Genomic DNA, 24,498 nt, shown 5'->3' on the forward strand with positions numbered 1-24,498 from the left:
TACATATTTACGCAGCTGTTGCCTTTCTTTTTTCCTTTCAGAAACTGTTGGCCTTTTTATAAGTACCGGGAGGTTAGTCATGGAAACATAGCCGCCCGGATTTTAAAAGCTTCCATAACTAATTTTCAATCTTAAAAAAATATGTGCCTTTACCAATCTCTTCCATTTTAATCTGTTTGATTAGTTTATATATCTGGTGCAATTTTTTCCTTAATTTTCAAAAGATGTCACGAAGACTTGGTCAATTTTTTTTGTTTGGATAAAACTTGTCGATTTTGATCTCTGTTATTCTTGGGCTGCAGTCACAAAAATCAAATTATTGGTTAAAAAGGTATTGGTGGCACGCGTGTTTGTGGGGGATATTGTTATGCTGTCCTATCAAGGCCTGTTTTGCAAGACCTCCGTGAGAGAACACTTTTTGTTTTTTGTTTACCTTGAAAAAGAATACATTGTTGAAAGCTTATATTTAAAACCCAAAAATAGGATTGGACTTCATTTGCTTTGATAAGGGCTTGTGTTACAACATTTAAAGAAAATATCCTTAGGGTGCAGCAAACTTAATTTAAATTCGATGTGAAAAATTTTACATCGGATGAGATTATGCTCCATAAACAGTGTATAATAAAATATTCTTAAGACACAACGTCCCTGCACTTCACTCATCTGAGGGCCTCGCTCCCTATCTCAACATATCACCGTGCTTCTTCTTTTTTTTTTACATTTTGCCACGGGATTCGCAGAGATGTTGAAAAACTGGCACTCTTCTTTTATTTTCTTTCTTTTTTTTTTACCAGGAAAAAGAAAACTGGCACTCTGAGGATACAAGAATATAGAATGAAACAGTCAATTGCTGTGACTGCTACTGTTTTACTCTAATAATACCGGATACCGGATATAAGAACAGAATGAAGTAGTCAAGTAACTGTTTTTTGTTCAACCCGTTCCACCGTTGTTTTACACGGGCATCTCCGAGGCTATCAATTATGCCAAACAGCCTTACCAAGTCATGCATGGCACGAAAGTGGCAGGGATGACTACAAACCAGAACCAGAATGTTTAATGAATGAATTAATTACTCCAAACTGATCCGACATAGAGGGTGCCACCGCCACCAGAACAACGACGAATGCTGCTTCTGTTAACCTCGACCCTATATCATCAATGTCAGATATAGAATAATCCAAGGAAAATATGGCATACGCAGTGGATATAGAATGATCGAAATTGCACACTGCCTCCCCTTCTATAAAACGTAGGAGGCGGTATTTCAGTTCAGCTTTCACTTTTTGGCCAACTTCGATCGTACGTTGCCCAAAATCAGAGGCTCTTGTGATTATCATCATTGTCCCTGCGATCACTAACTTTTATCTCTCCTTTCTACTCTCTCGAGCAAAGCTTGCTAATCCATTTTGTCGGATGGCCGAAGCGTGCACCTGAAGCATCGTATTTCATGAGACACACACCTGATGATGAATGGCTCTCGTGACTGTATTTAGAAGACCATAATGAAATTTTATCAAGAAAAGAATATAGAGCGTGCCCAATCCAAGTCCATCAAGTCAACACAATGGAGAAGCAGGAAAGCAAACACTGAGAACCCAGGATACTTTGTCAAGGGACAAACGGAGAAGATACAGAGAGATATTACAAAATAATAACCCAGAAAAGTCGTAAACAAGCGAGAATTAAAACAGCACAAAAGATACTAGCGGGATCACAAAAGGTGAAGGCCTTCGGCAGAGATTCATGTCGGAGTTCTTTCAGTCAATTTATGATGATCAGCCTCCGTTGCAAGCACAAGAGATACTTGGAGTCTTGTTGGTACGCGTATATACTGAACAGAGGGACACAGGCTTCCAATGATTAGTTGGCGGCAAGAATTCTAGAATAATAAAATAGAAAAGAAATCAATGTTCGTATTCTTGATTCGCACGTGAATGTTCTAAGATTCTTCTAAGCGGAGCCTGAGCCTGTTGCCCGGAACCTGACGTTTATCATCCTCTACTGGATCACAACAACTATATCTCTGTTAATTGTTGAAGCTTTCTTAATTTAAGGAAAGAAAGGGCATAGATTTCCGTTGACAAGAAGATTTCATTTCCATTTTAGTTTAATGATCTGCAGGGGGGGAAAAAAAGGAAGGAAAAAGATTCTTGATGGGATTTATACCAGAATAACAAAAAATAATTACATGAAACTTGAGGCTGGCAGAAAAATTATATAAATGAAAGGACCTGAGACTCGAGCAGGATGGATCAATGGTCGTAATCTGCTGTTTGAAAAGCACTGGTATGGTTTGATTGACAGCCTATAATTTATTAGATTGATATTTTGCCTATTAAATAATAGGAAGAATTGCAACGAGTCAAGAAATGATTACAAGACAAGTCGTAAAAATTGTTATTTACTACTTTATAATTTGTTATTATAGATATTTTTTAGTAATTATTTTTCTTTTTTTTAATCTCATTACAATTCTTTTCAAATAGTATCATTTTACTAGTGATGATTCTAGTAATTTATCATAAGGACTTAGAGTGTGTTTGAATAGAAACCAAATTATCATTTTAAAAGTAATTTTACACTATATAAAGTAAATATATGAAAGAGTTTGTCTTGATTTATAAAAAAAATATTTTTAAAAGGTAATTCTGAAAATACCCAAACATTTCTTACTATGACGGGATTATGGTTCGATTGCCAGCCTGTCGATTTCATTTAAAAAAAGAGAAAAAAAGAGGATTGACAGCCCGTGGAACAAACAAATGACAAATCATGCATTAAGCGTTAACCCTCCCACGCAAAAAGGGAAACAGCTTCGCCTGAGAATTCTACTGGATACAGTTCACTGGAAGAGGAAAAAGCCGTCAAGGTAATTAATTACACATGAAGGATTTGTATAAAAACCAAGGAAGTTATTTTCTTCTGAATTCTCCGTCTAACGTGACAACCATTAATTCCATATGGCTTTGGCAAAAAAAAAAAAAAAAAATCCCATGTTGCCGCTATTAAATCTCTTGACTCTATACAAGATTTTAATTTAGTTTAAAAAAGTATATTTTTTGTATTTTAACTTTAAAATTATTGACAAAAAGTGATGATATTAAGATTTTGAATAGTGATAAAACATTTTAAAATGCTAACATGTACAAAAAATTAATAATTTTAAGATCAGAAAACTAAAAAATAAATTTTTTTAAATAAAGGATGAAGCTGAAATTTTATATAAATTAAAAGTACCAAGCACTCATTCTGTCCTTAATATAAGACCTAATTATTGAGTTGGTTTTGGTTCTAAATATAAGACCCATTTATCATGTTTATTAATTTTCTCTAAATCACTCATATGGATACTCTCTCGATTATAATCAAGTAGAAGAGGGAGAGGGGGCATTAAGAAATATAATTATGGTGTTTTGGGAAAAACGTGTCATTTTTCTTATAATTAACTAATTTACCTAACTTTCTTAATTTAATCAAATTAGTTAAATGGATCTTATATTAAATATCGGAAGAGTATGTACTTTATCTTTTTATAAGTGTCATGATATCTTTCATCGTGATATCTCGTACCAACTACAACATTTTAAATGGAAGCAAATCCTGACAGTAGCGCCATAAAAAGAGAAAAAAACCACGATGCAGAAGTGAAATTGGGGTTCGGAAGGCCATGTTCGTTTTTAAACTCATGAACATGTTATTTTGCCCATTCAATGGTAAAATGATATTTATAACATCATTCATTTTTCACTTTTAATCCTAATAACTGTGTTTTCTAATACTGTTCATAATTATATATAGCGAAACTCCACTGGAATTTTTTTGGCCCAAAAAAAAAAAAGAAACTCTACTAGAATTAGACCCTTCATTTTATTTTTTCATTTAAAGTTTGCGTAAAAGTCACGTAGTTTACCTACTTAAAAATGAACTGGGCTGTAGCACTATTCGTCAGGAAAAAAGTGGAACTTATTAAGGTGTTCACCTCCAATTTACCGTCAACCAAAGTATTCCCCCCCCCCCCCCCCAAAAAAAAAGATTGACCCCTGATTGCGGCATTCGGATCTGGACCTGCAATATTGTTCGGTATGTGGACAACTCATTTCACTGAGGCCATGGGCCTTGGCCTGGTCGGTTCTCCTAAATTGGCGACTCCCGCGAAAAGTACCGTCATTTCCCGCCAGGTTTCAGTCTCTTCTATATATTGAAGTCTGTTTCAGCTTCAGTTCGCTACTACACGGCCTCACTCTTCTTCCTTAGCAATGTCTTCGTCACGTCGTCAGAGCAATGGCCGATCGCCCCTCGTCAATCCTCAGCGTCAAATTACATCCTTCTTTTCTAAAACCACTTCTTCTCCTTCCTTTCCTGCCCAGCGAAAAGCTAACCCTAACCCTTCGCCTCCATCCATTGTCTCCAAGCAGAAATTAAGCCCTACTCCAATCTCAGACCGAAAACCCAGTTCGAGCCCCAGCCCTTCTACACCGTCCCCTTCCAATCCTAAATGCAACAAACCGCTTCTTCTCATTGGCACTTCATCACCCCTCTCCCCATCTTGTCCCACCCCCTCATGTTTGCCGTCACTGGATAGCCTGTCGTACGGCGAAGAGGTTGTCGGAAGAAGGATCAAGGTTTACTGGCCTCTGGATAAAACCTGGTACGAAGGCCGGGTCAGCTCATTTGATAAGCAAACTGGTAAGCATGTAGTTCTGTACGATGATGATGAAGAGGAGTCATTGGAACTTGCAAAGGAGAAGATTGAGTGGGTGCAAGAGACTGTGAAGAAGTTCAAACGGCTGCGTCGTGGCTTATATGCTTCGAAGCAAACGGTTATTGAGGATGAGGGAGCAGAGAATGGGGATATCGGGGCAGAAGAAGGTGGTGATGAGGACAGTCACGATGATGATTCCAGCGACGATGACTGGGGGAAGAATGAGACTGCGGCTGACGCTGAGGACGCTGATGAAGACATGGAGCTAGAAGACGAGGAGGATGAAGCCGAGAGGCCTAAAGGTAAAAGAGGTAAAAGGTTAGGATCCACAAAGCGGAAACCAAGTGTGGGAGAGAAACCTGGACCTGCAAAAAAGAGCAAGATCGCAGTAGAATTTGGGAAGGGAAGTTTCAGGGTCTCAACGCCGGAGCTTAAAAGTAATCCGGACAGTAAGTGGTCAAGTGTGTTTTCAATTTTTCTGTCGGGGAACGTGTCCGAGGACAGGGTTTACATGTTTTCTGTCTCATTTTCTTCGTTTCATTGCTTAATTATTTCTCTGGGGGAGGGGGTTTAAAGGATCTCTGTCTTTTGAAACATGTTATCTCACGTTGAGGGGAATATCAATTAATAGTTGTCTATCTGTATTGTTTTTAGCTTAATGATGGGAATTTCAGACTTATGAGTGAACTGCATTTATCGTTTGTTGAATAATATTGTAATCATTGAGCAAAAGCACCGCTTAGTGGGTAGCGCGATGCATCTCAAACGGAGACCAGTAGATGTCGGGAATGTATAACGGTTAAATTTCTTTCGTCTCTTTGCAGGTAAAAAGACACTTAATGAAATTGATCGTGTTGCGACTGGTGATGCCGCTGACAGATTTGCTGCACGTGAAGCCGATAAACTACCTTTCCTTGGAGTGTAAGTGCTGGGAAGAATTAGATTGTGCTTTCCCTTAAACTTTTTCCATCCCCAGAGTTAGGTGTTTCTGATGGCTGGCCGCTTTAGTGGTATTGCCATGGTTTTGTTAAGCAAAACTTATGCTTGGTTTTTGTTAAGTAGTACTTGTGCTTGAGCAGCAGGACAAAGGTTGGCTATCATGATATGGTTTGCAGCCTGCTTTATCTCTACAACTACTAAGAATAAAATGAAAATACTATGCATTTATAAGCAACTATTGCTGCTGCTCTTCTGCCCTTTCATTTGAAGGCTCTTATTATAATATTTCTATGGTACTTTTTATATAATGCCGGAACAGAGATCGAAAAGATGCCAAACGAAGACGTCCAGGAGATAAAAATTATGATCCAAAGACTCTCTATCTGCCTCCTGATTTCTTAAAGAGATTGTCTGACGGGCAGGTAATTGCTTCTAAAATAATGTAGTAAGACACTGAAATGCTTCTTGTGGAATACTATTAACAAGGTTGCCTGATGGATATAGAAACAATGGTGGGAGTTCAAGTCGAAGCACATGGACAAAGTTCTGTTTTTTAAGGTATCTAGTTTAGTATGGCTTAGTTTTGTTGGTGCCATGTGTGGCCCAAAAGAAAAAGTTTTCTCAGTGCCATCACTTTGCAGTCTGATAAAACTTCTTCTTGGTTGGAGCAGATGGGTAAATTTTATGAGCTTTTTGAAATGGATGCGCATGTGGGAGTGAAAGAGCTTGACTTGCAGTATATGAAGGTCAGTATGAGTACTATAGAGTTCTAGACATTCTTCAGGACCTAAAGGTGCTCCATTTCTTTCTTTCTTTCTTTGTTATCGCTCATTTTAATTTTGGCTTCTCACCTTTGGTCACTAACGTCATTAAAATTGTGCAAAGAAAATCATGAGTTTGTGTAAATTATGTCTAAGCCCTGTGTAGTGCTTGAATCAATTATCTTATTTGTTGCATATGTTTTCATTTTTAGGGGGAACAACCTCATTGTGGATTTCCAGAGAAGAATTTCTCAGTGAACGTGGAGAAACTGGCTCGGAAGGTTTGCCTTTTTTGTACCTCTGTTTCTTATTTTCTTTCTTTCTCTGGACCTGAGCATATTAGGGAGCCTATTTGTAATTTGCGGAAAAACTTACTAGAACTGCTCTGGCAGAGCAGGGTTATCGAGTTCTTGTTGTAGAGCAGACTGAAACACCTGAACAATTGGAGATTCGTCGCAAGAAGGGTTCTAAAGATAAGGTCCTATTTCTTCTTACAGTAGCCTCAAAAGTGAAAAGTCACTGTTTCTGTTTCTCAATGTCTTTTTTTTTTTTTTTTTTTTGAGTTCAAGTTGTAAAGAAGTGATTTCCATGTTTGTACCCTGTATTCCTTCTCTGCGTCCTGTTTGTATATGTAGTCTTTTGATGAACCTGGCTAGAAATTATTCTTGGTGATATCTTAGGGTTGGTAAAGGAATATTGTTATAATCTTGACGTAATTCTATTTTTAGGTTGTGAAACGGGAAATATGTGCGGTGGTTACAAAAGGCACATTAACTGATGGGGAGTTGTTGTCAGCAAACCCTGAAGCTTCTTATCTAATGGCCCTAACTGAGTGCTGCCAAAACAAGGAAAGCGAAAGTTTGGGGCGTATTTATGGTGTTTGTGCCGTTGATGTTGCTACAAGTAGAGTCATTCTTGGCCAGGTTTGCCTCTTTCTAGTCTTGGTCAATGGCATGATTGATTTGTAATATGAATGTGTTTCTTGGATGGGTTCATGAGACACCATGAAGGGTAAAGTATCTAATCCTTTATACATGCATATATTCTATTAATTGCTAATTCTACATCTGTTTAAATTAGGGTTTACTTTTGTTTGACAGTTTGAGGATGATTCAGAATGCAGTGCCTTGTGCTGCATTTTGTCTGAACTTCGGCCAGTGGAAATTGTAAAACCTGCCAAAATGCTTAGTGCTGAAACAGAGAGGGTACTGCAGAATCATACAAGAAATCCGCTAGTCAATGAATTAGTTCCTGATGTGGAATTCTGGAATGCTGAGAAAGCTGTTAATGAATTGGAGAGATTTTATGGGCATTCTAGTCTTTCTAGTGTCGAAGTAGATGGGAAAGGATCCATGTCAGATGTTTTGCTGGAGTTGGTGAGAGCAGGTGATGAAAGTAGAAGTGCACTTTCTGCATTGGGTGGTGCTCTCTATTATCTTAAACAGGCTTTCCTTGATGACTCGTTGCTTAGATTTGCACAATTTGAGATGCTTCCATGTTCCAATTTCAATGGTCTTGCTTCAAAGCCATACATGGTTCTTGACGCAGCAGCCCTGGAGAATCTTGAGATTTTTGAGAATAGCAGGAATGGTGATTCTTCGGGGTATTGTCATCTGATGATGAGCATTCTGTACATTTCTTATTTAAAAATGATAAATACTTCCTGTTTATCTTTTACTGAAGTGATGCATCTCCTGCAGCACACTTTATGCACAATTGAACCAATGTGTTACTGCATTCGGAAAGAGACTGCTGAAGACATGGATAGCAAGACCATTATATCATCTAGAGAAAATCAAGGAGCGCCAAGAAGCTGTGGCTGGTTTAAGGGTAGGTTTTGTAATTATGTAGTCCACTTCTGATTTTAAAATATAATCAAGCTATGAGATCATCTGCCATGACTAGGTAAATCAAACAGGATTTTGCAACTATCAGATTTTCTGTTTGGGTGTTAACAACACTTATTTTCTGCTCTATTGATTTTTTACATGGTATGTTCGTACAATCTTTTTGGATTAATTTTTGGTTTCTATTTGTGGCCTCTTATGTTTAGCGTCTCGGACAGGAGTTTTACTTATTTGATATAACTGCAGTACTTCATTTCATTGACACATGGTTGCGTGTGTAAACTTGTATGTTTGGTTAAATGAATTACTCTTGTACTTCAATGTGATTGTCAACAGCCTGCCTGGATACTGAATGTAAATCCTAGAGTCAACAGTTCATTTGGCTTTTACCAGTTAGTTGGTGTAAATTTTAGCAACTGACTTGATAAGTTTAATCTTTTCTGTATATTTAGTCCTCTCCATCCCTGATTTGAGTTAGAAAAGTGCCCCGTTGTCTTATAGTTATAAATAATGAAATCTAATGGCTGATGTATTGACTATAGATTTTTGGGGACAAAATTGATCGAGGTTACTGATTGTTTCAATGTGTGATTTGCTCTTTAGGGAGTTAATCTACCTTCCTCACTAGAATTCCGGAGGGCATTATCAAAGCTACCTGATATGGAACGGTTGCTAGCACGCATTTTTGCTAGTAGGTAAAAGCAGCATTTACAAAAAATTATGCATCAGTGACATGTAAGCTAATGCATAGAAACTGATGGTTCTCTTGATTATTTCTCTCCTCTACTTTCATGAATGCAGTGAAGCCAGTGGTAGGAATGCTAATAAAGTGATTCTGTACGAGGATGCTGGAAAGAAACAACTACGAGACTTTGTTGCAGCATTGCGTGGATGTGAACTGATGGCACAAGCATGCTCATCACTATGTGTCATTTTGAAGAATAATGAATCCAGACGACTTCATCATCTGTTAACACCTGGTATGATAAACCTCAGTGAGCATATTCTTCCAACTACTGTGGGGTGACTGTTCGATTTATTTACTGTTGTCGTGCGCAGGAGAAGGCCTTCCTGATGTTCATTTGCTTTTAGATCACTTCAAGGATGCCTTTGATTGGGATGAAGCCAATAACTCTGGACGTATAATACCTCATGAGGGAACTGATTCTGAGTATGACTCAGCCTGTAAAACGGTTGATGAGATTGAATCCAGTTTATCGCAGCATCTTAAGGAGCAAAGGAAATTATTTCGAGACAATTCAGTAAGATCTCTAAGGACATCATTGGTATTTAATCATTTCACGGTGTATTTGATCAATGTCTGAATGCTGTCATTTGGCTGTTTCAGATTACTTATGTATCTGTTGGAAAGGAGGCATACCTGTTAGAAGTGCCTGAAAGTTTATGTAAAAATATTCCACAAAATTATGAGATGAGGTCATCCAGAAAGGTAATAAGCCAAACTTTTGACAGTGGAGTAGTTGAATGCAAGCTGTGTAGTCTGATTTCTATGATTGGATCTACGGTGATGTTATATTGTCTGGTCTTTCTTGCATGGCTGCCTGCTAATTCTTGAGCATTTGCATAACTTTGCTAATGAATTAAAGTCTGCATAAATTGCTTTTTCAAATGAAGTAATTGGTCTTTCATTCTTCCATCTCATACGTGCAGGGCTTCTTCAGGTACTGGAATCCAGATATCAAAAGGTTGATGGGAGAACTTTCCCAGGCAGAACAGGAAAAGGAGTCCTCGTTGAAAAGTATTTTGCAGAGATTAGTTTGTCGTTTTTGTGAGCATCATACAAAGTGGAGGCAGTTATTGTCTGCTACTGCTGGTACATAGTTCTACCTAACTGCCTATGTTCTCAATGACAGTGCAATAAAACACTAGGTGCCTTGGATTCTTAGTGAGCATATTGTACTGCGATCAGAAGTATAAATTAGAAATAGTAACATCAAGCAATCAAATCAGTGACTTCCCAGCTTCCCTGGGAGGAGATCTAGTAGAGATGTTAGCATCTTTGGCCCACTTATAAGGTGACAATGAGATTAACCAATGAGAAAAGAAGTTATATTTGGGTGAGTTGCATCTAGAACACATGATCCCTTATCAGTCCTCGTATAATGAATGCATTTACTGATTTGATGCATGTCATTGTGTTTTTCCCGATTGATGTCCAAAAGCTTTTACATGGCTTAAAATGGATGTCACATGTTGCAGAGCTGGATGTTTTGATCAGCTTAGCTATTGCCCGTGAGTACTATGAAGGACCAACTTGCCAACCAAGATTCCTAGGCTTGCTATGCACAAAAGAAACTCCATGCCTCTCTGCTAAAAGTTTAGGACATCCAGTCCTTCAGAGTGATTATTTGGGCAAGGGCACCTTTGTACCAAATGACATAACAATTGGTGGTCCACAACAGGCAAGCTTTATACTTCTAACTGGCCCTAACATGGGTGGGAAGTCGACACTTCTTCGCCAAGTTTGCTTGGCAGTGATTTTGGCCCAGGTTAAGTGTTCATCCATGTTGCTTCATTTTGTTTTTCTTGGTCTTATCAGGGGAGATTCCTTTATATATGGTTGGTTTGTTCCCTAGCCCAGAGCGACAGAATTCTTTTGTTAAAAAGGAGTCACAGAATTAGAAAATCATATTTGAAAACGACTCCACACGGGGATCCTTAATCTAATGCATCAAAGCAATCAAGCATTTTTCCATTGAGCCCCTGTACAACCTAGATTATACATGATGGTGGCCCAATAATTTTCTTTTAGAGTGGGAGAGTAGGCCAGCCGACCCCATGTAGTAAAAGAAGACTTCTTGTTATTGTAGTGGGAGAGTAGGCCTTATTGGATTTTCTTAAATAGGCTTCTCTTTTAACTGCGAAGTCACTCATTTAGTTCCTTTTGCAGGTAGGAGCTGATGTCCCAGCCAAAAGTTTTGATTTGTCACCCGTAGACCGAATCTTTGTTCGAATGGGTGCTAAGGATAATATCATGGCTGGCCAAAGTACATTCTTAACTGAGCTTTCAGAAACTGCAACCGTACTGGTGAGATGCCCTTTCATTAGCAATGCTATTGGATCTAATCAGGATTCAATTGGTTTATTGAAAATAATGACATAGGATATTCCTACTATTATTTTGAAATTTGTTTTTTATGATGCTCAATAAGTTACCTGATGGCTCTCAACAGCCCCAAAAACTAGACAATTATATTTTGAAGGCTGTTTTCTTCTTTAGGACATGATTGGATTGAGTGGATAGTAGCAGAAATATCTCCAAAACATAACAATCAACGAGCCAATGTCATTAACATTTAACAAGAATATATTTCCCTTGTCTTTTTTAATCAGTGTATCCAAAATGTTCCCTGTCTGTCTGAAAGCTTTTGAAACCCTGTTTTGAATGCTCATTATGCATGATATATCAACTATTAAGCACTCTTTTTTCTTCCACATATCTAATTGGTGAATGCAGTCATCAGCCACTCGCAATTCATTGGTGGCTTTGGATGAGCTTGGACGTGGGACCTCAACTTCCGATGGACAGGCCATTGCGTAAGTGTCTACAATAGGATTAGGTGCACATATGTCTCCAGTGATTTCCGTGTCTGCAAACGTTGTTCTACTTCCTGATTTCCGTCTTAGTTTGTGATTTATGTTTCTCAATACTTGTCAGAGAATCGGTACTTGAATATCTTGTGCAAGAGGTGCAGTGTCGTGGAATGTTTTCTACTCATTATCACCTATTAGCTGTTGATTATCACAAGGACCCCAAGGTATGCCCAGGTTTCATCCTAAAGAGTTAATTAAAAGTCATATTCTATAGCAAGTTAATGTATTTGAATGCTCAAATATGGCCATCTAACTCGTATTTTTCTAATAAAGTTGCTGTTTAGTGAGATGATGTAAATAAATAGCCTCACTTTCTTTTTTGGCCACCATTGCTACCTTTCTGGTATTTCAGCTAATTTTCAGTCATGCTTTTCGTGCATTTGTTGTAAAGGTTTCTCTCTGCCATATGGCATGTCAAGTTGGTGACGGAGTTGGAGGTGTGGATGAAGTCACATTTCTTTACAGGTTGACGCCTGGTGCATGCCCCAAGAGCTATGGTGTTAATGTTGCTCGGTTAGCTGGTATAGCCATATTTCTTCTTCTGATTCACTGTTGGCGGCTTTGAGATTGCTAATTACTTAGTTAGCATGTGTCGGTGTAATGCCCATGTATATGAGACTGGTTAGCGTGAGGTGATGTGGCACCCGTATTTATTTATGGGGATTTTGCTTTGGTATGTATCCGTTTAGCATAGAACAGATGGACCTTAGTATATACGTCATTCTTCACTCAGAAATGGAGCCTAAACTTGAGGTTGACGTTCTAGTGGTGATAATGTCTGTCACATCTGGAAACTCTCGGGTCTTTGAGAACAGTATTAGAAGTGAAACCAACTGAAGAGAAAATATTCATCATTAGTTAATTGTTAATGAGGTGGCACTGTTAGGTAGAAAGTTATGCGATTTAGATTTTAGAATGTTATGACTGTTTTAGCCATTCAATTTGAGAATAATTTAGATGACATATTCTCGTTTCAGCTCATTCTTTTTCTGTTCCTTGATAAGTAAATTTTTACATCATTTTGTTCTTTCCAAAATTACTCCCTTTGCTTTCATCACGTCATCAATTATTTCTTATTCTGAAAAAAAGCAATCTACTTTATTTCAGGACTTCCAACTTCTGTTCTTCAAAAGGCTGCTGCTAAGTCTAGAGAATTCGAGGCTGCTTATGGTAACCGCAGAAAGGTGTCTCCAAAAAACAACGCATCTAATCAAAGCTGGGTTGATGAGATGGCAATCATTCAAAAATTGATCAGTGCCACTACAAATTTGAGTTTCCAGGAAAACTTTTTGGATAATTCCCTCAGTGAACTTCATAATAAAGCAAGAGCACTACTGCAATGTTAAACCATTCCAAGACATTTGTTGGTTTTATCATCAAAGTTATAGTTCATTCTTCGATAGCCAACCATTGTTTATAGCCATGATTATGTTTATATCAATCGTAATATCATGGTCGAGTCATGCTTGCTCTATGTTCAGTTGTCTGACATCTCTGCTTTATCCGAAATAGTTTGGTTCCCTGTGAATAATTGTAGTCAGTGAATTGATCCAAGCTCAATTGATGCTACTGCAGTGCTTTTTTATACGCGTTTGGCTGGCTATCTTTTTGACTGGTGCCAGAAGTGAACATTGTTGGTGAATTCGGTTGTTGATTGTACTGGCCATTATCTGTAAAGATTCAGTTCTTGGTGGGTGGGTGGCAGTGGAGACAATGAAAATATCTCGAATTTAACTTATGAATTGCATTACTTTTTGCCGTAAAATTAATGTCCCATAGGTGTTGGAACTCATCAAGAGCATCAGCGTGATGCTGTGAAACAAGTGAAAGCAAAGTCGGCTGCCTATGTGTGTCTAAAAATCACATCACGCAGTGGCCCGTTTTCGTTGTCGTACCCATCAGATATTGCTGCTCCGTCTTCAGAATCCTGAATGTGTACAATAACCATCGCGCTATCAGCTGAGATTTCATGTCAATCAGACAATCTAACAGTAACTGTGATAACAACGTAAAATCTAATGAACCTGATAGTGGCGCTGAATTATGTTTTGGATCGCTCCAATCATTCTAATAATTATGAACATGGGCAGTACAATTCCGCCAGCCCTCAGCATTAAAACCTGCAAAAATAATGACCACCACAGAACTCCATTATTCGAAGAGCTTATTCTTCCATAATAACCGCTGCCATTTTGGAAGTGAAATGCTTACGGTCAGCAGTGTAAATGGGTAATCTTCTGTTCCACTCGTAAGCACAGCGAGAAGATGTCTCACGAGCATAAAAAGTGTAAACTGCCAACAAGAGAAAAAGAGACGTAAATTTTAGTCGGGTCCTCGGGTAATGTGCATTCATACCGGAAGAGCTATTACACAGTCGCAAAACTGAGCTACCCTGTCGACTCGATTTATAATGCTTGACTCACGAAGTATGGGGAAAATATTCTCCCGATTCAACAAATCCTTTGTACATAGCTGTTGGAGCCATCTGATTCTTTCATTTCGCAACCCAAGAGTACAATAATAATGACAACGTAACTGGATGAATGTGATTAATTAAGAATAAAAGATGCCTACCGCCAAGGCCAGGAATCGACAGTAAGATGCACTTCGATCTGCGGCAGACGTGCATTCGGAGTACTCACTTTCTATTGCCACTCTTTCAACTATTGCCTCTAGTCTTGCATTTAGCGCTTCTTCTTCCATTCTTGAAATTTGCAGGCTTTCTCTGTAATAATGCAGTCACTAGTCAAGGGTTCACACTTCGCATTATAATGCTGTCAACTTTTCTCAAAATTATTAATTAATTATCAAATAAATAACAGTGGAACGGGTCCACATTCAAGGACGGTTGAAATGATTGCATTGAATTATTAGTTGTAAGGCACATTTGTTCAATTTTGAGCGAACTGTACACGGAAATTGGGAGGAGCTGTAATAAAGCAAATGAAAAGCATTAGCAAAATTAGACATATCAGGAAGAAACGTACCGAATGGTCATTGCTTCATCATTTATCCGCAATTTCTTGGGAGGAACCGTGTAACCAGGTTCGTATTGCTGCCAGTAAAGAGCCAAACAGATATAAGTCAGGTGTAGCAGAAGCCTTTTAGAAAGAACAGTGTCTCAAGCTGTTGGAAGAGCATTCTGCTCATTCAATGATTGTGTACCATTACAATCACATTTCTCGACAAATATTCATGATGACAAAACATTAATTCAGCATAGGGTGAGATAGACTTCAATATTAAGCAAAGAAAGCAAAAGGCCAAGAAAAAAGGAAAAAGGGAAGGAGAAAAAAGAGCCGAGGAAGAGGAAGAAAGGAAATTATCAGTGTTCCTAAAAGTCACTATCAGAATGGACAGCCGACCCAAATTTGTATAACGACACCAAAATTAATTGATTCACACAACCAACTTCTTTTCCCTTTCCTCGACAAGATAATTCATTAATTTGTTTAGTAAGAAATTTATCAAATTACCATTCGAATTTATTGAATCAAGAGAAGAGAAAAGAACTGCAGATTACAAACTAAAGTAATGATCAACATTCATACCTGGAGACATATTTCACAGATTGTATTCCCTTTCTCATTGCACCATCTCTGTATGCAATCTCTGTGAGCAAACTGACCAAGGAAACAGAGTTATTAATTTTCAGAAAACAAGAGAGAGAAAGAGACCAAGAAAAGAGGGCTAGAGTTATCTCTGAGGTCACCTTGACGGTCCCAGAACAAGCACAGGGAGCTTCAAAGCTTTTTGAGCTCTCAAATTCTTCTTCGTGACATATTCTGCATCGAGAAATCCCAGAAATTGATTTCAAATCGTCAATAAACATAACAACCTCTCCCATGATTCGCAATCCCACTGCACTCGCTCCCTCTGTTTCTCTTCTTCCTCGGTTTATGTCACTGTGTTTGTCTCTGACCCCGTGGTGTGGAGGATGGACTCTATATATAGAAGTAATACATAGACTTCCAAAACCACCCCTCCTTTCTTTTTCAAATGTACTATAAAGGATGTCTTGGTTTTTTATTTTAAAATATTTTCCATCGTCGCAGTACATCCTTAATTTTACCTTTTTTTCCCGTTCTAATCATAAATCATGGAATTGCTTGTCGTATTAAGAATATTTACTTTTTTAATTAACCTCAATACACTAGTAATGCGTTTTGCTCACTAAAATATTTTATTTACTATTATCTAGGCAGAAGTAGGAACCAATTCGCGTAGAAACTTGAAAACTCACGGCCCTACTCTTACTCTCTTACTAAACAAAATCCCCTTTTTTTCCCCATAAACATAGACGTATATTCCTTTTAATCTTGGATGAAAGTTGATTATTTTTGAATTTTTTTTTTAAAAAAATGTGTGTCGATTTGGTTTTAAAAAATTTATATTAAAAACTACCATATTTAGAATAAGAGGATGTATTTTATACACACACAGGAGAGTTCAATATAGTTGGGAAAAAAGGAGGAGCAGGTCTGTGTAATTTCTCAAACAACATTTAAGCGCAACGGGAAATAAGTAATTTGGTTATTATTTGGCTGAGAATTCTTTTCCCTTTATTTTTGGCCGATACTTGACTTGGCTGGGAAATGAAATTAAAATTTGAAGAGCTGCCCCTTTTTCAATCGGACAGAGCGGAAATCAAATCAAATGAGTTCTGTGGGATGTGTCCGAGCGTGCCGTCCAGTTTCAAATTGTGCATCCAGATTCAAATGTGGGACCCTCGGCTACTCGCCAACGGTAATAAGCGTTCAAACAAACGTCTATCTGAAATCATGGCCCCCAATAAAATCACCTGCCACGCGGATTCGCTGGGCCCTCATACACCCTACGTTATCCAATCGTCTATTGTAATTTATAACACGGAGGTAATATCACGTCCATCCACTGAATTTTTGCACTTTGAATGTACGAGACTCTGATGTGTTTTCTGACGCAGAAAATTTAGTGTGCAATCTATGGACCGACCGCTTCTTCAGCTAAGAAATTCATGTGCTGTGAGAAGTGATTTGAGAATGAATTATCTTTCGGTATAATATTTCACAGTTGCGCATGATATTATCTGTTTATTTTATAGTACTCATTCACTATCCTTAATATAAGATCCATTTAACTAATTTGATTAGATTAAAAAAGTTAGGTAAGTTAGTTAATTATAAGAAATGTGACACGTTTTTCCTAAAACACCATAATCATCTTTCTTAATACCTCTTCTCTCTCTTCTACTTGATTATGGTTGAGAGAGTACCCATAGGGGTAATTAAGAAAAAACTGATAAATATGAGAAATGGGTCTTATATTTAGGATCAAAACCAACTCAATAATTAGGTCCTATATTAAGATCGGAGGAGTATCATTTTTTAAAAAAACACATAATGAATGTGAAATTCATATGACGACGATGAACTTAAATTTGGCGGCAAAAAAAAGGAAAGAAGAAAAACTACATAGTCAAACAACATTTCGTTTGGCATCTTCTAAAATACCACTTTTATTTGGATAAATTACTCTCTCTCTCTCTCTCTCTCTCTCTGTGTGTGTAAAACATTATCAAATTTAAAGTATTAACCTTTTTTTAATGTATTGTCTATTTATTGTCTCAATGCATGTGTAAATAACTGTGGAGAACAATTTGAGCATGTAGTTGTGGACAACGCTTGCAGCCTACGCCAATCCTACTGCTGTCCACGTCTGCCCCCACAAAATAGTAGTATCAGATATTAATATTTGTATGTTTTAAATATTTGCATAAAATAATAATACTTCAAAAAAATGAAATACTATCTCGATGTTTAATGTAAAAATTGGTTTGATATTCAATTTGATCTTAAATATAAGACTCCAATTCATTTTACCTTTATATGTATTCATTTTTTTTCAGAATAGTTCTTATAGTAGTTGTGCATGTTAAAATTTTTATTAAATGATAATTTTAATTAATACATATGATTAGCATGGGTAGTTTAGGAAAGACAATACCTATTTATCACAAATAATTTTTTTTAGTCAACTTTTTATTAGAAATCAATAATTTAGTTAATTTTTTGAACTTGCTCAAATTAGCTAACTAGTTCTTATATTAAAATTATAGTTAGTATAAGAGTAGAACCAGGACTGGAATCCATAAAATATTGCTTTCTGTTGTTTTGATTCTTTAAAGTTTTGCGTTCTTTAAACTGGTGATTTAAAGTAGCTAGAACCACAAATTATTCATGCGGGGATCAAGACTTTAATCGAGAAAAGTATTTAGAGGAATTAATTGGAAAAAAAAACTCTTTATAGAAGACTAAATTAAAAATAAAACAGAGTTTTATGGTTTAATTTGGGAGAACCTCTGTCAATTATTAGTTTACTCTGATCGATATGAATGCAGGTAAAAAAAAAAAAAAACGAGAACTTTTTCAATATCCCATTATCATTGCCCTTGTTAATACTAGTATAATGCTGGCCAAAAAGAATGCTGGTATAAAAATATATAGCGTCTTATTATATATTCTAAATACAAACTATTTCAAATGATTAATAAATGTTTACATAAAATTTAATTATACTTGACAAACAACTGAGTGTATGACAAAGGGTCTGTCGATATTTATCTAAAGCATATAAATACAAAAAAGAAAAAAACGCCCACAAATTCAAATGAATGGGAAGTTATTAATAATGGGAAATGATTAGTACACAATAATAATGGAGAGTGATAGAATGGGGGGAATTAGGCGTGTGGTCGATATTGGATGGGGAAGTTGTTCCGTTAGAAGAAGGGTAATGGCGTCGCTGTTGAGTTTGGTGTAAGCTATGAATTAGGTTGAAGAATATCATGCAGCTCTCTGATAATGAGGAACGAGGGAGGCCACATCATCCATCCATTATCCAATAATCTCAGCATAAAATTTCCACTTTGATCGATACATTAGCCGAACTCCTACTATGTTTGTTGTTGATGTCTTAGCTTCCAAGTTCACGTCTGCTTCTGGCATCAGTCATTCACATGGTGGCCCATGAAATCTCCACCATCATTATATTAATCTCTTCCCCTAAAACTCTCACATTTCAAACTGTTCTTCATATTGATCACTATCTTGATGACACTTAACTTTCACACCTGCAGGAATATAATCTGGCTTGTTTAAAAGCCTGTCTCTCTCTTTTAGCATCCACCTCGGTGGAATTTTTTTGTCACGTTCAATATTGAAAGGTAGCATGTTCTATGTTTAGGTGTCCTCTCTTGTATTATTACCAGTGGCGATGCAATTATCAACTCCGATTTCACGTACGCCATTACCGTCTCGTATCTTTTATTTCTCTCTTTGTTCGATGAACTGGAGCTGTTTGGTGTTACTGGCCAGTAATTGTATTGCTTTCTGATATACACACACGAGATTTGTGAAAATGTTTGCTCAATAGACATCCATTAACCCTGAAAAGAAGTGTATTCTACCTATCACTTTATTAACGCTTTTCTCTTACTTTTGTTTAATTAAATATATAAAGGATATACATAGCAGAGTAGCTAGTTTTGGGCAAACGCTCAAATGGATGGGTTAAATCGCAAAACAGGGTACCTGCCGAAAATTGCAACAGACGGCGCCAGATGTCATACATAATCTTTCCACTCTATACAATAAATTAATGGCTAAAATTTCCAGAGCTTCTAGCAAATTACAAGGGCGGGTTTTGAATAATATTATTGCCTCGTTTTCACTTAACGATCCGATACAAAGGAGGGCCTTCTTTTGTCTGCTTGTCTGGGCCTCGACCGTGACACCAGTGTTGAATCTTATCCTCATGTCATTAAATATTAGGCTCCTCATGTCAAGACCGAAGTCCTCTCAAAGGCGTCATGCTTATCAAATTGAGTCGAAGAACCCGGGGCCTAAAAACCAGAGGCGACTAAACCCAGAAACAGCAGCAGTAGTGTGAACTATTTATACGTATAACACATGCAAGTCTGAGCATCGAAGTCAAAAACAGCAGGTTATGGAAATGAACAAGGAGCGAAAGATTGTGGTGGCGGTCGATGAGAGCGAGGAGAGCATGTATGCACTCAAATGGTGCATCGCCAATCTCATGTCCCATGAAGAAAACTACAAGCTTGTGCTTCACTACGTCAAGCCACCTCTTCCTGCTCTGTACTCTTACTTCGACGCCGCAGGTTCTACTTCTATAATTTACTGCCACTGTTGTTATTATTGTCAAGGCTACACCTTTACCTTGTCTTTGACTAATTTTTGGTGTTAATGATGATGGTGGTTTGATGTATGTCTAAAGGGCTTATATTTGCCGGTGATTTTGTCCTGGCTATGGAAAAGTACGGCAGGGAATCGGCTAACTCAGTAATGGAAAGAGCTGAAGCTGTTTGTAGGACATCGAACACCACCAATAACGTAATCACATGCGTGCGTCTCATTCAATGTCCTCCTTCTTAAGTGAAGCGTGTCACTGACCAAGTGTTCATGCAGATAAATATGGAGCGAGCAGTAGGGACTGGAGACGCAAAGGATGTGATATGCAGTACAGTGCAGAAAGTGAAGGCTGACATTTTGGTCATGGGAAGCCATGGTTATGGATTCTTAAAGCGGTACCCCTGATTAATTTAATCATGCCTCATTTTTCGTTATTAAATGAAGCATGTACATAATTGCAGAAACTTTATTATTTGCCTATTTGCAGGGCACTCCTAGGAAGCGTCAGCGATCACTGTGCCAAGCACGCCAAGTGTCCTGTTGTGATTGTAAAGCACCCGTGAGGCAAATCTCTTCGTTTGTGGCCCTTCTTTCTCTGCGTACGTTGCTTCTCCGGAAGCAGATTTGTGCGATCACCTTCGGCTTGTTTGGCTTACTTGTCCTGTCCTTATGTATTATAGAGGTCACTTGAATGTAACAGAAAATATGGAGTAAGCAGATAGATTAGAGATCAGTTGAGTGCACGTGATAATAATGAAATAGCCAGCCCGCGTTTCCTTTAATTTCCTACGGGGTCATAAAAATAAATATTTCATGATAATACATAAGAATTTTTCAAAAACAATCAGATGGTGAAAAAGTCCTAGTGTCTGGCTGGATGGTCAATGTTGTGAAGGCCGGATCAATAGGACCTCAAACGGGTGAGCCGAAAATGCCCAAAATAAGATCCCATACTGGGGCATGAAGGTTTGGTACATCTGTCCTCTGCCCAAAATTATTGCAAAAGGGTCGAGACCGGGTCTTATAGAAATTGGGCTTTCGTGGTCTTACACGGTCTAGCTATACCAGCGCATAATCTAATTCCCCCCCCCCCAAAAAAAAAAAGAGTTTGCGAACCGACTGACGTAAAAGAATTCCTTTACATGCACTCTTCTTTCTTGGTCAATTCCTGTTTACAACCTTCGATCGGCTTTGCCGTGAAAGGATGTTTGACGCATCAGACAACTTTTAATCAGTTATTATTTCTTCACGACCTAATCATCTTGTCGCGGAGAGAATATATATATATATATATATATATCAACGTACAATAGTATTATGTGACGTAACTAGTATAATTAAAGTACATATATAAAATAAGTTGGATCGCTGTTACGTAATGTAACTAGGATTTATCAGGGAAGCAGCAGATCAGAAACATAGTAACTAGAGAGAAAAGAGCTATAGATAAATGAATTGGAAGGGCCGCTTCAACGGCATCCATAATAATCTAATCCAATTAGGAGATGTAGTTGTGGTTGAACGGTTCCTCAGAGACATATTCACTTCGCAATTAGGTGAATAATGGACTCATTTAGAACAATGATCTATATTCCCTTCAATAGATCAATTCCAAAAACACACAAATTATATACGTAGAGAGGGGACCGGCGGAGGACAGGATCGATACGCCGAAGTCAAAGCATGAAGTAGGGTGAAAGTGAAAACTCAGAGATGAAAACAAATTAAAGAATGAAAGGAGGAAGGGCAACGACCGGGCCAAATCAAAGGTTAAAAATTGTACCAAGTCCACCATAATATCCGTCACATGATGGAGCGGTTTAACAAACATCTATTCCTATTAGGCACATTTACCCTCATCCCAACCCCACCTGCTTCTTTGTTATATATACAACCGCCTTGCCTCTCTCCGCTCCCCAGTCGTACCCCATATACAACAAGAAGCCTCGCATAAGAATAAGAATATAATGGGAAACTACATGTCTTCTGGTCGAAATGGCAGGGGCAAAATTGTTCACTGGGATGGATCGGTTCAAGAATTTGATAAACCCGTGACGGTGGCTGAGCTCATGCTGGAGCATCCTCAACAGCGGGTGGTGGAGTTCCATTCTGCTGTCAACCAGAGAAGGCCAAATCCGTTACCCGCCGATCAAAATCTTCAAACCAACAACATTTATCTGATGCTTCCCATGAAGCGAGGCAAGCCCCTCGGGTTAAACGCTCAGGATGCTCGTCGTTTTCTTCTGATTCTCAACTCCGCTGGTCTGCGTTCCAAGTCCCTCCTTCCCTCTTCTTCCGGCAGATTTCTTCCTTGGCTTGGTCGCATGTGCCACCATCCCAATGCAGTAGCGGCAGGTCATCCCACACAAAAAAAGCCACAGATATCGGAAGAGGAGCAGACGGAAGAGGTGTGCAGGGACGTGTTCCCTGAGATTCTTCCGCCTGAAAGACCTGAATATTTGAGTCGTGAGCTTTCCGGGAAAGGGTGGAAGCCCAGCTTGGACCCGATCACAGAGAAGAAAATCGAAACAAAAATCTCTCACTGGTTGTTCTTCAAGGCTTTCTAGTGTTTTCACTCTATGCGGAGCATCCTGGGCATTATTTATGCATGTAACTATGTACCAGAGTTAGAGATACCTGAGACCTGCCTTAATTTAATTATATGTACGTATCTGATCATGATATCTTAGACCTAGGTTAATGTGCTTCCTCTTGAACTTCGTTTAACGAGGTGAACATGCTAATTCCAAATATTGTAATTTGTGATGAGGAAGCCGTTTGTTCTATTGTGATTTAGTCGCCTAAATCAGAGGGTTGAGTAGTTTTTAAGAAATCCAAGTTTTCAAGTGATGTGCCGGTATGTGTTAAGAAGAGGCGTGACTTTATTATTAATTGGTATTTTTATATCGTTAGAGTTTTGGGGTACAGTAGTCATTCAATTGTATTGTTTTATAATACAAGCTAGCCAGCGCTACTCCTTTTTTTTTTTTTTGCCCCATGTGACACATAAGTATTTGACTTTTAATAATGATGATGATAATGTCAACCCTGTCTTACAGGCTGATATGCGCGTAACAACAAACCAATTTTCGTTGACTCGGCTTGTGTTGGATTTACGTGGCTCTTCCTTGGTCAAACTTCTAGATGCCACACCCCGCACACTTCAATCGTAGCAAACTATGCAATTCTGTTTCCACATATCAGGTCAAAACCACAAGAGAACATGCTGGGAGCACGATCACTTATATATCAGCTATGCCTATGTGTTTGGGATCAAATTAATTAATTAGTTAACTCACGGTGAGTCTGCAATCATCACTAGCTCCTTTACTTTCACGTAACAATTAACGCGTTAATTAATAAGCAGTTTTCTGCTTCATAACGTGATAGTCGGGTTTAAGCGTTGGAGGGGAGCTACTGAGCTGGGCTTGAGGGCCCATTTCAATGGACCGACTCACAGGTACTGCGACCTACTGCCCAATGCTTTTGGACTTTCAAGGAGAGGTTGAGACGCGTTCAATGAGTGAGCCCAATGGGCCGTTAGATTAAAATTTCGGATTCAATGCGAATTAGAGGAATGTATGGACGGGGGGTTATTTTCCATACCGAATACCAGGAATAGCCTTCGCTGCTTTATTTGATCCCGAACACGGATGGGCACGGCTGACCAAATGAAATCACTTGTTGGAAGATAAAGTTCCCATCATTCACATCACATCAGTGGTGATGCCCGTTGAGATTTATAATCTGGATGGTTTATTAAAGCGTTTAGAAGACCGAAACCAGATTAGGCACCAACTGCGATCGCCATATAATTGGGCGTTAGCCTCTTTATTTTGCCTCTCCACCCCTCTCTCACAGCAAATGTTTTGTACTTCTACTTCCGATTCTTAATATAAGATCTTGTTTGACTTTTATTTTAATGATAAATATAAGACTCTAATTTACTTTGTTTTTTTATATTTATGCATTTTTTTTCTAAAATAGTCTTTTTAGTAATGATAATTATAACCAATACACTTGATTAGTAAGGATATTTTAGGAAAGACAATACCTATTCATTACAAATAACTAACTTAACTTTTTTCTTAATCTTTTCAAATTAGTCAACTAACTTTTATAATTAAAACCAGTGATATTACAATAACAAACCTAATCAGCAAGTTTCACGAGAACAAAGTATTATGATAAACAAAGAGCAGTGAAAAAAGAAAACTCAGTTGCCGAATTGTATGAAGATCGTTCGGCATCTATTGCTATAGGAAGAAAAGCAGTGTCATTTTCTTTGAAAACGGAAAAAGAAGAAGAAGCTGTATTAGGACGAGAGAGTAGTTAAATGGGAAATAAGATGGCATAGTAAAGAAAAGATATTAAAATAAGATGAGTTGTGGAGGTGAAGAAAAGCGAGGGAGGTGGGAGGAGAAGGATAGCTTGCGAAG

At 38.0% G+C, this 24,498-nt stretch overlaps 4 protein-coding genes across 4 annotated transcripts; 3 read left to right on the plus strand and 1 right to left on the minus strand.

The window, feature by feature from the left end:
- Positions 1-4,259: 4,259 nt before the first annotated feature.
- On the plus strand, positions 4,260-13,407 carry LOC114738043 (DNA mismatch repair protein MSH6). Its single transcript, XM_028926055.1, has 21 exons — positions 4,260-5,154; positions 5,530-5,626; positions 5,964-6,066; positions 6,149-6,202; positions 6,316-6,390; positions 6,618-6,686; positions 6,803-6,883; positions 7,134-7,328; positions 7,506-8,008; positions 8,106-8,235; positions 8,856-8,947; positions 9,054-9,232; positions 9,312-9,514; positions 9,601-9,702; positions 9,924-10,086; positions 10,473-10,762; positions 11,164-11,301; positions 11,731-11,810; positions 11,932-12,031; positions 12,259-12,388; positions 12,975-13,407. The coding sequence occupies exons 1-21, from the start codon at positions 4,260-4,262 to the stop codon at positions 13,211-13,213; spliced, it is 3,918 nt and encodes a 1,305-aa protein (XP_028781888.1). The 3' UTR covers positions 13,214-13,407.
- Positions 13,408-13,589: 182 nt separating this feature from the next.
- Positions 13,590-15,781, minus strand: LOC114738044 (E3 ubiquitin-protein ligase MARCH7-like). Its single transcript, XM_028926057.1, has 7 exons — positions 15,580-15,781; positions 15,419-15,490; positions 14,855-14,922; positions 14,442-14,592; positions 14,079-14,159; positions 13,892-13,987; positions 13,590-13,794 (listed from the first exon to the last, which is right to left on the minus strand). The coding sequence occupies exons 1-7, from the start codon at positions 15,712-15,714 to the stop codon at positions 13,711-13,713; spliced, it is 687 nt and encodes a 228-aa protein (XP_028781890.1). The 5' UTR covers positions 15,715-15,781; the 3' UTR covers positions 13,590-13,710.
- A 4,043-nt stretch (positions 15,782-19,824) lies between these two features.
- On the plus strand, positions 19,825-20,787 carry LOC114738036 (universal stress protein A-like protein). Its single transcript, XM_028926048.1, has 4 exons — positions 19,825-20,028; positions 20,145-20,260; positions 20,336-20,454; positions 20,547-20,787. Exons 1-4 carry the CDS (start codon positions 19,854-19,856, stop codon positions 20,620-20,622), a joined length of 486 nt encoding a protein of 161 aa, XP_028781881.1. The 5' UTR covers positions 19,825-19,853; the 3' UTR covers positions 20,623-20,787.
- A 1,216-nt stretch (positions 20,788-22,003) lies between these two features.
- On the plus strand, positions 22,004-22,959 carry LOC114738037 (uncharacterized). Its single transcript, XM_028926049.1, has one exon. It carries the CDS (start codon positions 22,027-22,029, stop codon positions 22,624-22,626), a length of 600 nt encoding a protein of 199 aa, XP_028781882.1. The 5' UTR covers positions 22,004-22,026; the 3' UTR covers positions 22,627-22,959.
- Positions 22,960-24,498: the final 1,539 nt, after the last annotated feature.

Source organism: Neltuma alba, unplaced genomic scaffold (genome assembly GCF_004799145.2).
Source record: "Neltuma alba isolate B1F8T4 unplaced genomic scaffold, ASM479914v2 tig00013521_pilon, whole genome shotgun sequence".
Lineage (NCBI taxonomy): Eukaryota > Viridiplantae > Streptophyta > Magnoliopsida > Fabales > Fabaceae > Neltuma > Neltuma alba.

Bases quoted from the DNA above. Each gene is read 5' to 3' on its own strand.
- LOC114738043 (XM_028926055.1), top strand. From the start codon at position 4,260: ATGTCTTCGTCACGTCGTCAGAGCAATGGCCGATCGCCCCTCGTCAAT. The intron at 6,067-6,148 runs GTAATTGCTTCT...TGATGGATATAG, and splicing joins AGAGATTGTCTGACGGGCAG to AAACAATGGTGGGAGTTCAA. The intron at 8,009-8,105 runs GTATTGTCATCT...CATCTCCTGCAG, and splicing joins AGGAATGGTGATTCTTCGGG to CACACTTTATGCACAATTGA.
- LOC114738044 (XM_028926057.1), bottom strand. From the start codon at position 15,714: ATGGGAGAGGTTGTTATGTTTATTGACGATTTGAAATCAATTTCTGGG. The intron at 15,491-15,579 runs GTGACCTCAGAG...TTCCTTGGTCAG, and splicing joins CTTGTTCTGGGACCGTCAAG to TTTGCTCACAGAGATTGCAT. The intron at 13,988-14,078 runs GTAAGCATTTCA...TTATTTTTGCAG, and splicing joins ACCCATTTACACTGCTGACC to GTTTTAATGCTGAGGGCTGG.
- LOC114738036 (XM_028926048.1), top strand. From the start codon at position 19,854: ATGGAAATGAACAAGGAGCGAAAGATTGTGGTGGCGGTCGATGAGAGC. The intron at 20,261-20,335 runs GTAATCACATGC...GTGTTCATGCAG, and splicing joins CATCGAACACCACCAATAAC to ATAAATATGGAGCGAGCAGT. The intron at 20,455-20,546 runs GTACCCCTGATT...GCCTATTTGCAG, and splicing joins GGTTATGGATTCTTAAAGCG to GGCACTCCTAGGAAGCGTCA.
- LOC114738037 (XM_028926049.1), top strand. From the start codon at position 22,027: ATGGGAAACTACATGTCTTCTGGTCGAAATGGCAGGGGCAAAATTGTT.